General features: G+C 34.8%; 1 protein-coding gene across 4 annotated transcripts in view; it reads left to right on the top strand.

The window, feature by feature from the left end:
• The window catches only part of LOC131048386 (calcium-transporting ATPase 2, plasma membrane-type), an 82,160-nt gene extending 69,525 nt beyond the window's left edge, over positions 1-12,635 (top strand). For all 4 annotated transcript variants that reach the window (XM_057982333.2, XM_057982334.2, XM_057982332.2 and 1 more), the window contains exons 5-7: positions 10,458-10,629; positions 10,867-11,165; positions 12,025-12,635. In XM_057982333.2, the coding sequence (XP_057838316.2) occupies positions 10,458-10,629; positions 10,867-11,165; positions 12,025-12,330 (777 nt within the window). In that variant the 3' untranslated portion in view covers positions 12,331-12,635. The remainder of the gene's footprint in view (positions 1-10,457; positions 10,630-10,866; positions 11,166-12,024) is intronic.
• The last annotated feature ends 381 nt before the right edge of the window (positions 12,636-13,016 follow it).

Below are 13,016 nucleotides of genomic sequence, written 5' to 3'. Positions count from 1 at the left end.
CCATGAGAGCTTCTAATTGCTCCCTTGGTAGCCAACCAAGATTTTTCTTGGATGCAATCTCCCCTTAATCGTTCAAACTTGGGAAGCTCGATCCTAGCACTGATTCCTTGACTGGATGGTTCCCAAGGTGGAGGAAGACCATTGAGGGCAGTCAAGGTAAGATCGCAATCTTCAACTTCTTTCCCAACTGCTGAAAGTTGATCCTTTAGATCAGTCATCCTCATGAAGTAGGAGGTGATGGATTCCCCTTTCTCCAATTGGATGTGAGTGAGCTGATTCCTCAAGGCAAGAATGTGGCTAGTGTTGTTGACTTCGTACATCTTCTCCAATGTGCTGATCATCTCTCTAGTGGACTTCATCTTGGAGATAGATGACACAATATGATCTTTGACAGAATCAGTGATCAACCTTTGAGCTTTAAAGTCCTTCCATTCTTCCTTTTCCTTTTTATCAGTAGGTTCTTCAGCATCCTTGCTAACATATTCAGCAAGATCATTCAAGGCCATCATCATTCTGACCTTCCATGAGGTGTAATTTGCAAAACCTTCCAACCTGTCTTCAGCCCTAAGAGAAGAAGCCATGTTGTCTAAACTTTTGAATAGTAGGTTAGACTGAAAAAATAGTAAAATTGATAAATCTGATCACAACTATTTACGAAACCAAGCTCTGATAACATGTTAATTTTACTAATCAGATTAATCAATAAATAACAGAAAATCAGAATGCAATGAAGAACAAACACATAACACACAGACACCTTGGGAAAACCTTCCTCTTGGAGGAAAAACCCAGTATCAAAAGGTCTCAGATCTGATTGTATTAGGCCAGAAATAAACAATTACAAATTCGCCCAGCTTGGGCTAGATAGGAGCAGACTTATCTGAATGTTAAACTCAGATCTGAACTTAGCTGAATTCCAATGTGATAATGAGCAGACCCTAGGGCAGAGTAGAATTAGATTTCTTCAGCGTGAAGATGCACGCACAACATGAAGAGAAGTCACCACCTTTGAGATGATTTGCATGACAAGGAGACCTCCCAAACAAGTTCGCTATGCAAGGGATTAGATTCGTTGGTCTTGAATGCTAGCAGATCAGAATTCGTATGGCAAAACATATTCGCTCAACAGAAGTAGATTTTTGCTGGAGGAGTGAATGTGTTCTAAGGCTATATCTTGCCTTACATATATATGAGTTACAAATGATCTAATAGTCTTGGTCGGCCACAAGGAGTTTGGCGCCAAGGTGTAATTTGAATTTACAATTACAAGTTACATCCACTTTGAGTCTTGCCCTATAACAAGTTACCCTTTACATTTTGCTTATGTGCCCAAATAGGGTCTGCCCTTTTAATATTACAAGTTACAATTTTGGGCCCAGCCCCAATTACATTAAGTGATCTCATAAGTCATCACAATATACAATAAATTTTAATGGCCAAGGGCCACATCAAAATTTAATACGCTAGGGATCCGACCTAACTATTTTCAACAATTATGACTGATTTCTTATAGAAAGCGATACTATCATTCACCAATTTTTATATATGTAAGTAGAACTGGATAATGAGTTGCTGGATACATTATGATAGCAATAGTAAACATGGAAACACCAACGATCTAAATTTTTATTTATGACAGCCAACGTAATCGGCAATAATGTATGCAACAAACCCCCATAAATTACCCTTACGAGGTCTGCAAATGATCTGATAATGTCTTTCAATCAGCTAATTGGGCAATAAAGTATTTATTTTTGGTTGCTTGCGAATATTGATCAATCCATTTCAACCGACTGCTGAATTATGAGTGATTTCTTATAGACATCGATACTATCATTCACCAATGTTTATATAAAATCCTTAAAACACTGAATTTAACCAAATATGTAAGTGGAATTGGATAATGAGTTGCGGGATAAATAATGACAGACATACTAAACATTGAAACACCAACATAGAAACCCAGATCTACTTTTTTATTCATGACAGCCAATGTAATCAGCAATAATATATGCAACAGTAGCAACAAACCCCCATAAATTACTCCTATAATGTCTACAAATGATCTGAAAATGCCTTTCAATAAGTCAATGAAGTATATATTTTTGGTTGCTTGCAAATATTGATCAATCCATATCAGCTATGACTGATTTCTCATAGATATTGATACTATCATTCACCAATTTCAAAGTTGCATGGATATGGATATGGATACGGATACGGCCATTTTTTAAGACCCCCAATATGGATACGGCTGGATATATCATTCAGAAAAAAACATATACAACATAATTGCTACATAAATAATGATAAGCTGATTTAACATTTTACAATATGCAAAAATAGTAGAGTTTCATTGGAAGATAACCCAAAAAAAGGGTTACTCAAATAGAAAAACATTTCATTTGTCTTTCTCATTGGGTGTAGGTTTTGTTTATACCATTTTTTTTAAAAATGCATGAATAAAGTTTTTTAAATTTAAATTTAGGAAGATTTTGGTCAAATTTAAGAAAAATCAAATCAATCAAGGTTTTTTGGGCACATGTGGGTACAGTATTCAATGTGTATCCGGGCTGTATTGGATACATATTTGTTTCAGATATGGGAATGGATACAGGGATATGTTTGCCCAGGGAGGGACAAAGGAGTTTCCGGCAACTCTGATCAATGTTTATTTCATATCCTTAAGCACTGAAATTAACAAAATATGTAAGTAGAATTGGATAATGAGCTGCTGGATATATTATGACAGCACTAGTAAACATGAAAACACCAACATAGAAAGCCCAGATGTAAATTTTTATTTATGACAGCCAATGCAATCAGCAATAATGTATGCAACAGTAGCAACAAACCCCCATAGATTACCCTTATGAGATCTGCAAAGGATCTGAAAATGCCTTTCAATCTGCTAATCAGCCAATAACGTATATATTTTTGGTTGCTTGCAAATAATAATCGATCCTTATCAACTGTCTGCCGAATTATGACTGGTTTCTTATAGACATCTATACTATCATTCACCAATGTTAATATGAAATTCTTAAACACTGAATTTAACCAAATATGGAAGTAGAATTGGATAATGAGTTGCTGGATAAATTATGACACAAATACTAATCATGGAAACACCAACATAGAAATCCTATATCTAATTTTTTACTTATGACAGCCAATGTGTAAGAACCCAACTTGGCTCTCCTCTGCTGACTGTTTCTCTTGAATGCAGTAGATTTGAATTTGTTTTGGTTTTTGAATGTTTATGGATTTTTTTTGTGTTTTTTTGGTAATAATGAGCAATGATACAATACTGAAATAAACTCCTATGCTTAAAATAATACTGAAACAATAATATTACTACTGGAATTAATTTACGAGACTATCAAGGGAATGTTTGTTCTGTTTTATGGCCAATATGCCTGAAAAACAAATTCATTACAATGTAAGATAAAAACCTGATTTTTGCTGTCCCAGTAGATGAAAAATCTGCAAACTGCAAATTTTAATTTTTAAAATTTTTTACTGTTCACGTGGCACTGTAGCAGTCCGTACGGAGGCACTGTAGCAATCCGTGCCGTACTTGTTAATCACCAAAATTTCTTCAATAAATCTGCAATAATTTCTCATGAATTTATTCTTCAATTCTGCGCAATTAGATGCAAATAAGACCTTTGAATGAAAGTCTTCTTGAAACCAAATATCACTGAATATTTCATCAACTCAGATGGTGAACATTGAAGCAACTACGTCCTCCAATGGTGGCTGAAAACCCTAGTCTCCAGAGCAAAACCCTTTCAATTTCACAAATGCCAAAATAAAAAATAGCAATCCTCCCCTTCTTTCCAAACTCAACGCTATATATCCTTTTTGCAAATCGTACCCTAATCCTCTTAATTACAATTTTGCTTGTAGTTTCATTTAATTTCACTTTGGGTGTCAAAACGATTTTAATCATTAAATGGGCATTTAATTTTAATATTTCAATAGTCTGGCTCAGATAATTTAATTAAAAACATGGCCCCGTCTAATGATGAGTTGACCCTCAAGTTAAGTGATTATAATATAAAGTCACTTTATAACTTTATTATTAAATCACTTAATAATAAATGCTAAGTTATTCAAACTTGTCTAGCTCCATGAATATTTTGAATTTAGCTATGCCGTCTGAAACTGGAGCTCACCAGTTGACCACCCATCTGACCGTGATGTCTGCTAAAAATAGCAGGGGTCCATCTCCAACTGCTAAAAATAGCCTGGCCAAGCCAAACTCAAAGCAAAACTCATCATAAACAAACTCTGGCAACCCAGAAGTGTACTCTGCTCTGTCCCCAGAAGATCTCCACGCCAAGGTGACCCTCTATCCAATCCTACTAGCCTACGAGGGTCTTTGATAGGCTAATCACAAGCTAGAGTGATGTCTCTAACTAGAAGGGGACATCACACAATGTAATCAGCAATAATGTATGCCACTGTAGCAACAAACCCTAAAAAAATACCACTATTAGGTATGTAAATGATCTAAAAATGCCTTTCAATCAACCAATTAGCCAATAAAGTATATGTTTTTTATTTGGTTGCAAATATTGATCAATCCAAACCTCCACAAGCTGAATTATTACATAAATCATTGTAGTGAAAACTTCACAAGTTGAAAACAACTTCAAATTACTGTAGTGACACTGTAGCAAGCTGAAAATGAGTTCAATATGTAAGTCTAAGTGTAGTCTTTGAATGAATAGAATCACTTCAATGGAAATGAATGTTTTCATCCCCAAATGCAATTGTGGAAAACAAAAAGTGTTTTCATCTTCTGGATCTCCAACACCAAGGGTTTTCGTCTATGAATGCTTCAATCTCCAAAATAGAAGGAATAATGAAATGACAAAATCGGATGATTTGGTTGTGTTTGATCTTTATTTTATAATTGCCTTTTCCCGGCCCTCCATTTTTTTATTTTTATTGTAATTTACTTTTCCCTCCAAATATTTTAAAGTACTTTTAATTATATTCAAAAGTCCTTTTTTGAATAAAGTTTAAAAACCACTTTTTAAACATTATGTAGGGGACCTAAACAATATTTAAGTGGCCAAAATTGATTGAGCCCACTTCAAAATATTATTAATTCTTTACTTCTAGAAAGGGGACATGACAAGTAAATATATGTTGGCTTGTTTTGCATTAATATTCTACAGAAACATGGTGTATTTGTTGTGAACTAGGGGCACCATTTTCGTTTGAGTTGGGGATAAATAGATGCATGTGTCATAAATTGTAGGAGTTGGACTATGACAACTTGTATTATAATGTAAGAGTCATAACAAGTGGAAATGAGGCAAGTGTCAATCTTGCATGTGGTAGGCACATTGCATGTCAAGATTGGTTGCAGCTTTCATGCTTAGGATAAGGGAGGCACCTTGCATGTTCATCTTCCAGATTGCATTTATTTAGCAATGGGGATGTTGGCATGTGGCATTTGTAGGTCTACATCTTGCAAGTCTTTAAGTATGAGTGTTTGGAATGGAGTTGTATGTTGTTCATTGTAGGTATCATTACATTGCCAGAGTTACTCCAAGATTCAAGCTTGTGATCAATCCTTGAAGACGCTCTGCAAGTGTTTGTAATTAGATATGCTTTATTGTAATACATTGAGCAAGCTTTTGGAGTGTTTGGTTTTTCTCTCGAAAGGGTTTTTCCGCATGTATATCTTGTGCTGTATGCTTTTATCTGTGAAGGTGTTGTTTATTTTTTTATCTCTACTTTAATGTTCATTTCAAATTGTAACTGTCAAGGTTTGAAGTTTTAAAATTTGCACAACTTTCCTCATTCTATCAGTGTAGGAAGCTGATTCTGTTACCTTGCTTCCTTTCACTGAAAATGTTCAAAAAAAGAAAACTTCTAGGCACCTTCTCTAGTATTTTAGTCTCTTTGAGGGGAAAAAGAAAGAAAGAGTTGTAAATGTGACTTGTTGATAAGATTTATCAACAGATGCACTTTCTTGGGAAGAGGGAGATCATCTCTACTCTAGATTTTAGATCTTCCTTTTGCATCTGGTCATTTATCATTTTCATCTCTCAACAATAGAAAGCTGGGAACTAAAAAGAATTCCCACATAACATAAGGTTTCACATGACTTGATAACCTTCCTCTTTGGTTAAGCTTCCCTGTTTGAATGCACACATCCACATATTGGTTACCAGATTTGAATACGATACTTCTGAATACGACATAGATATTGTATGCAAGCCAATATTTGGTCCAAATATGGCACCACACCATTTTGTGCTGTACCTTTTAAGGAAAGTCTACTCTAGCCAAAAATAGATATGGAGCTAAGGAGTAATCTTCTTGTGAAAATTAAGAGACTCGAATATTTACATCAACATTATTTTTTGTAATGCTATTAAGAATACCTAGAGTTTGTTGGCTCTCCACGTTAATATAGTTGTTGTTTTACATTGAAACAAAGAAAATAGCTCCACTTAATCTTTAGAGAAATATCAGAGACCATAAAGGTGATTTGTGAAATTTGGTGAAGGTGTTCCCAAAACTACTTACTCAGACCTGCCCAAAATGACCTGCATTAGGTTTCTTGACTCCATCTGCCTAGTTGGCATTTGGATGGTTAAAATATAATGCCTGCATTGGGAGCATTCATGAAGTAATTTTAATCCTTTGAGTGACAAGTTTGGTTTGGTGTGCTGGATTAATTACATGGTAACCATAGTTGCAAGAAACACAATATTAGTCTGCTGTTGCACATTTAAGTAGCCAGAACTCCATTCTTATCAGCTTCTTATTGCCCATTTTTTCAATGTTCAGTCCACTCTTAGTCTTATAATGTTGCCGTCTTATAATGATTTTGGATGTCTTCCTTCTGCCTTAAAGAATTTCACAATCTTTCTTCATCAAAGCTTTCTCAAGTTCTCATATGCAATGGTTCTTTCAATAAATTCAAGGTCTATTTACGTCCTCTCTCATATAACTTCTAAAGTTGTAAAATGATTTTTTTTTCCTGTGAAAAATTCAATTCGTCAGACCCTCGACTGGATGAGCTAGATGCACCTAATTAAAGAACATTTAAAAGTGTTGAAGGCTTATCTTGGTTCATATATTATTTGATCTGGTTTTGGTCTCTTTTGCATAATTTTTCTAGTGAGGGAAAAAAATATGAAAAATTTGAAAGAGGTATACAATGTAATTTTTATTACAGAAATATCTGATAATTAAAGTGTTCCATGGGGATGCATCCCTGCTCTCTAGGGCCATTTAGAAGATTTGGGGATGTGGAGGGGATGCACCTAATGCATCCACGTTTATTCTGCATTTTGTTTTCACATCTCTTGTGATATTTTTGGCATCCTTCAGATTATTCTTGTTTTAGAGGGGGTACTCTGGGACATCCCAACATCCCTGAGACATTGAAGCCCCAATCTGCTAAAAATTTCCCTAGCTGTCCTCATGTCCCCATGTCAACAGTTGTTTACCAAAAAAATGATATTTAAAAAAATAAAAGGAACAAATTTTGGTCATTTCCAAACGATAGTTTCAATGATAATTAATGATATAACAATAGAATATATGTGTTTATCTGCATTAACCTGAGTTTCCGGGACAGGGGATGAGGGGTTAGGGAAACGAGTTTCCAGGGATTTTGTTTTTCCGGAACAGGAGACGGTAGGGGTTGGCTATATATATATGTAGGGAAATCTGAAATTTATATAACATTGTAACACACTTTACATTTATCATAGCAACATAATAACATTTATAAATTAGAATCTGGATTCTAATTCTAAAATCATTGAGTCAGATACTTCATAGTCTTCTTTTTCCTTCTTTTTCCTTGCTCAGACCAAAATCAAAAAACGCTTTGGCCTTTCACACTTCACGTCTTCACCAGTTCTGTATTGATAATGGTGTGAAAATGGCAAGCTAACCCCTCTTTTAGAATGGAAAGATTGTTGAATTATGTGTTTTGAGACTAAGTGTAAAAGTAGCAAAGAACTGATTATAACTTGAAATAGAAGCATGGGATGAAGTTGTGCACTTGGATCTGGTTATAATATGTGGAGACAAAGCTGCCCTGTGAATTTGAGGAAAAGTCATCGAGACTGTGTTGGAAGTGCACACGGTCCTCCGAAAAATCCATGAAACGAAAAAGGGTTTTTCCGCCTCTGTAAATGGAGTCCAAATCTGCAAGAACAGCTGTGCACTTGCAACCTACACACATAAAAGAGAGGAAAAGGGGTTGGGATTGGGGGTTTGCCTTCAGGTCAAACCCCAGTTTTGGAATTAACCAAATGATGAAAGAAAGTACTTGCAAGTAAATGTAAATGAAAGACTAAAATGTAAATCACATCAAGGAAGGATGCAATAGGAATGTAGATAGAATTGTTTGTATGGAGTTGAACGATGAAAGAGATCTCCTCTTCAATGGTTGAATCCTTGACTTGAATGCAACACCTAGCCTTGAAGGGAGACTTGAGAATGCTCAATGCTTGAAAGGATGCTTGAATGCTCTTGAATGCACGATCTCATGTATTCAAACTTTTGCAAATGGGAGGGCAAATGCAACTTATATATTCGTCAATTAGGGTTAATAGGCTGATTTTTCATCATAGGCCGACACGAGAAGTTTTCCCGATTTAAGTGCAAAGTTCAATGCATAGTTTGAAAGAAGGGGCCCCAAGATATGGCAGGGAGAGGGGCGCCACGCCCTTGTCTTGCCCTTATCCAGGATAGAAAGCAGGTTTCAAGACATTGGAAGGGCAGAAAAAGTGCAGTTTTCGGGGATTGAGCAAGTCTCGGGTCTTAAATCAGGCTTGGGGATTCGATTCGCCAATGCGAAGATCCTAATGTGGTCGAAAATTGCAAGGGTTGCAATTTTATGACACTATAGTATCGATAGCCAAGTAAAAATAAAAAAAAATTAATCTCTCAGTTTCTTTCGATCAGAAATAGCCATCCAGCCCCGAGATGGTCAGGGGACGGTCAACAGTCCCCGATAAAAAGGTTGATTGTTTCCGAGTTTCCGAGACGGTTTCTAAAAATTTCTGGGGATCGGGAATGACTTGGAAACGTTTCCGGCTGTCCCCAAGTCCCCGAAATGGTTTCCATTTCCGGAACGTGTGCCTTTAGGCCAGAAACGCATTTCCAGGTAACACTGGTGTTTATGGTTTGACATCATGTTAAAAGTGTTCTTCAGTTTTCAAAAATGTTTAATATTAGTAGTAAATGGGGTGTATTAGAGTGGGTGGATAATTGAGAATTTTTAAGGTAAATTTGATGTTTATTTATATATCAAATCTAATAAAGTAGTATGAATACATAAATATGTATACTTGAAAGACATTGAGAGATATCAACTTCATGTTGTCTATTTAAGATATCTGTTCTAACTTGTAAGTATACAATATAGATGCTAGACATCTCTTAGATGTAATTAAGATATCTGTTCTAAGTATACAATAACATGTTTTCTTGATAAATTTTTTTTCTTTAATATTATATGACTGTCCACAGGATCTGAAGGAAAAAAAGGTCCCCAAATTCCAGCCCCATCGCACATTCTTGGAAACTTGGATAAATTGAGGGAAAAATTGTAAACTCAAAAATTGTAATAAAATAATTCTAAAAGAGCGTCGAAAACAAAATAAGGGCATTGATAAATCAAAATGTATGCGTGTATATATGTTGTTACCAAATCTTTATTTTGAATGGGAGCATGTTTAAAAATAAGAGCATGTTTAAGCTTTGTACTGTTTTGTAGGATCTAGAATTCAAAATAAGGGAAATTCATTTATCATATCTAGATTGACATATTTCAAATTTCGGAAAGCAAGAAATCTCTTGCAAGTGCTTGGTTTCCTCAAGGCTTAATTTTCAGCCCTAACCAGCTGAAATTTGAGAAACTCCTAACAGAATGTAAAGGGAAATTATCATCACCAAGCAAAATACCAATTTGGTCTAGAAGTATCTTCTTGTATAAGAAAATTGTTTTTTTAATTTGTTTTATATATTATTCCATGAGGTGTACAACCCTACACTTCCCTGACACCCTCCATGTTCAAACGTTTGACCTTTTCTATAAAGGCACATAGATTCACCATTTTGTCCACCCAGGTTCTAGTATTGAGTTTGAACTTTGAACAATAGGCATATGCTTGCCACTCTTAGCAATAACTCATACTACTACTATATTGAATACTTTTTTCTTTTGATGCTTATCTAGAAGTTTTGAAGTCCATTGGCAAGATGGTACGCAGGCTTGAATTTAAATTTCTTTTACACAATTTAAAGTTTCAATTATAGTAAAACTGATGACACTTTATCCATTAGCCAAAGACAATTGACTGGAGATTCTTTAGAATATGTTTTTTTTTCCACTTTGTTAATAGAGATTCAATACAATGTATTGTAGTTCTACATTTATGTAAATTGCCTTCTTATAAATGCAGGTTGCAAAGGAGAGTGCAGACGTGGTGATTTTAGATGATAATTTTGCAACAATTGTTAACGTTGCAAAATGGGGCCGTTCAGTATATATAAACATTCAAAAATTTGTTCAGTTCCAACTCACAGTTAATGTGGTTGCTCTAATTGTGAACTTTGTTTCAGCATGCCTTACAGGTGTGAATTTTGATTATTTTCTTATGTACTAGAGTATTAAGCTGAATCTCAATAAGTTTTGCATGAATATATGGGATCTTACCTAGGCACTATTTGTTTGGGAAGCTGAATTCTACTTTCTGTTTTCTTGTGTTGAGGAAGGTTAGTTTGCGCTTATTTACTGCAAAGTTGGTTGTAATTGTTTAATTTCTCCGAAACGTGATCAATTTTTTGTTTGCTATATATTTCATACCGCAGGCACTGCTCCTCTTACTGCAGTTCAGTTACTATGGGTTAATCTGATCATGGACACTCTCGGTGCTTTGGCATTGGCAACTGAACCTCCAAATGACGAGTTGATGAAGAGAATGCCAGTTGGAAGAACTGGAAGTTTTATCACTAGAGAAATGTGGAGGAACGTAATCGGCCAAAGCATCTATCAACTTATTGTAATGGCAGTTCTGGAGATTGAAGGAACACGACTTCTTGGATTGCACGGTTCTGATGCAGAATCAGTTCTGAATACGCTAATTTTTAACTCATTTGTCTTCTGTCAGGTAATATCTTTATTTGCTTTGTTCAAGGTTATGTTAGTGTTCAGTGATATTTTACCTGATATACGGAGCATTGGTTACGGCAAATGAATATAGGGCACATGATTTAATAAAAAAGCTAATGCATTGAATCAACATATAGCTCTGTCGAGAAATTGTCTACAGTCCAGGAAACTTTCTGAGCAGTTGCCCTGGGCTGGACCCTAAAAGTTTTACATGCTAAAGGAAACGTTTTCAAAATTGATTTAACATGCAAAAAATAATAAAAAAAGAAAAGTAAGTCTTGGATAATTCAAGACTGCATATCGTAAGGTTGAAATCAAAGATGAAAATAGTATTGCCAAAAATGAAACGGATGAATCTACATTTTTTCACTTTGGAGGTGCCTACTCTTAAGAGCTATAAGGGATCATTCTCCATATCTCACATAATAGATGAAAGAATTCTTCAACAACCAGATATTTTTGTTATTTGTAATTTAGAACAAAATGTACAGAGTTCAAAACAATATCAAATGTTTAATTTATATTGAACATTATTTTAGATGACAGTATAAAGAAGATTAAACTTAAAACAATCTCATTTTCATTTTTAAGTGAGATCTTTTTTGTTATACGGGTTTGTTCTTTATGTATGTGAGATTTCTGTAACATATATCTGTAAAGCTCTGAAAATTTTGGATTGATTTTGATGAAGGATCGAGTTGAACCCATATGAATGGTGAAGATTTGAGCTTGGATGAATGGAGAATTTTGGTCGACTAAATTTTTTTATTGTGGCTTCTTTAGGGGCTTTGAAATAGTTAGGGTAATTGATTTTATTTATTTATTTTAATTAATTGTTTTGGTTTGGTTTTCAACAGGTGTTCAACGAAATAAATTCGAGAGAAATAGAGAAGATAAATGTGTTGAAGGGCACATTTAACAACTGGATTTTCATCGGAGTAATAACATCCACTGTTGTATTCCAAATAATAATGGTACAATTTCTATGTAATTTTTCAAGCACAGTTCCCCTGGACGGAAAGTTATGGTTAATAAGTGTGCTGCTAGGGTTCTTGAGCATGCCAATTGCGGTTGTCATAAAATGCATTCCAGTGAAACCGAAGCAACCAGCACAGTACAATGAATACAAACGACTTCCAAGTGGTCCGGACCAATTAAACTAACTGATCTAGGATTTAGGTAATATGCGAACGAAATTGTGATTCGTTCGAGAGGTCAAAAAATTCAAAAATTTCAAGATAAATATAAAACGGTAATTTTTTTATAACAATTGCGAATTCCAGGCCATATGGATAGGTATCTCTGAGCAAGAAAATCTGGACCAGACTTGATTTGAACCACATTCTTTAGCTTCTGGTAACGCCCGTCGCCTTGGATTTTTTGGATTATTAGAATGCTATGTCTTCACCATTGTTTGTGTGTTTAAACTTACATTCTTTATTTTAGGGGAAATTAATTTTTTTGGTTAGCTATTGGATATGCAATTCCTTACCTTTTTTTAATCAAATTAATTAAAAATCCAATTTTAATAGATTCTTATGTCTGTGTACTTATCTATTCATATTCAAAAAGTGCAATCAAGTTCATAAATATGGGGTGTGTTTCATGTTAGGATATTTATTGATTCTTGATTAAGATATTTAAAATTAGGGGAAAGGATTCATTAGAATTTTGCGCTTTTCAAAATCTTATGTGGAATTTCAAATCACTTTGATTTTTTTACAGCTGCTTGCTTGACAAGTCCCCTACTTATAACTAAGGTTTCAGGGCCACATCATCAAATATGATGCCACATCAACATGCTTTTTGTCAAGGTTTCCAAAACACCCCCCAAAAAAGTGAGACCAAT

This window comes from Cryptomeria japonica, chromosome 8 (assembly GCF_030272615.1).
Source record: "Cryptomeria japonica chromosome 8, Sugi_1.0, whole genome shotgun sequence".
Taxonomy (NCBI): domain Eukaryota; kingdom Viridiplantae; phylum Streptophyta; class Pinopsida; order Cupressales; family Cupressaceae; genus Cryptomeria; species Cryptomeria japonica.
Note: the sequence above shows the minus strand (reverse complement) of the source record. Positions and strands in the feature narration are given on the sequence as shown.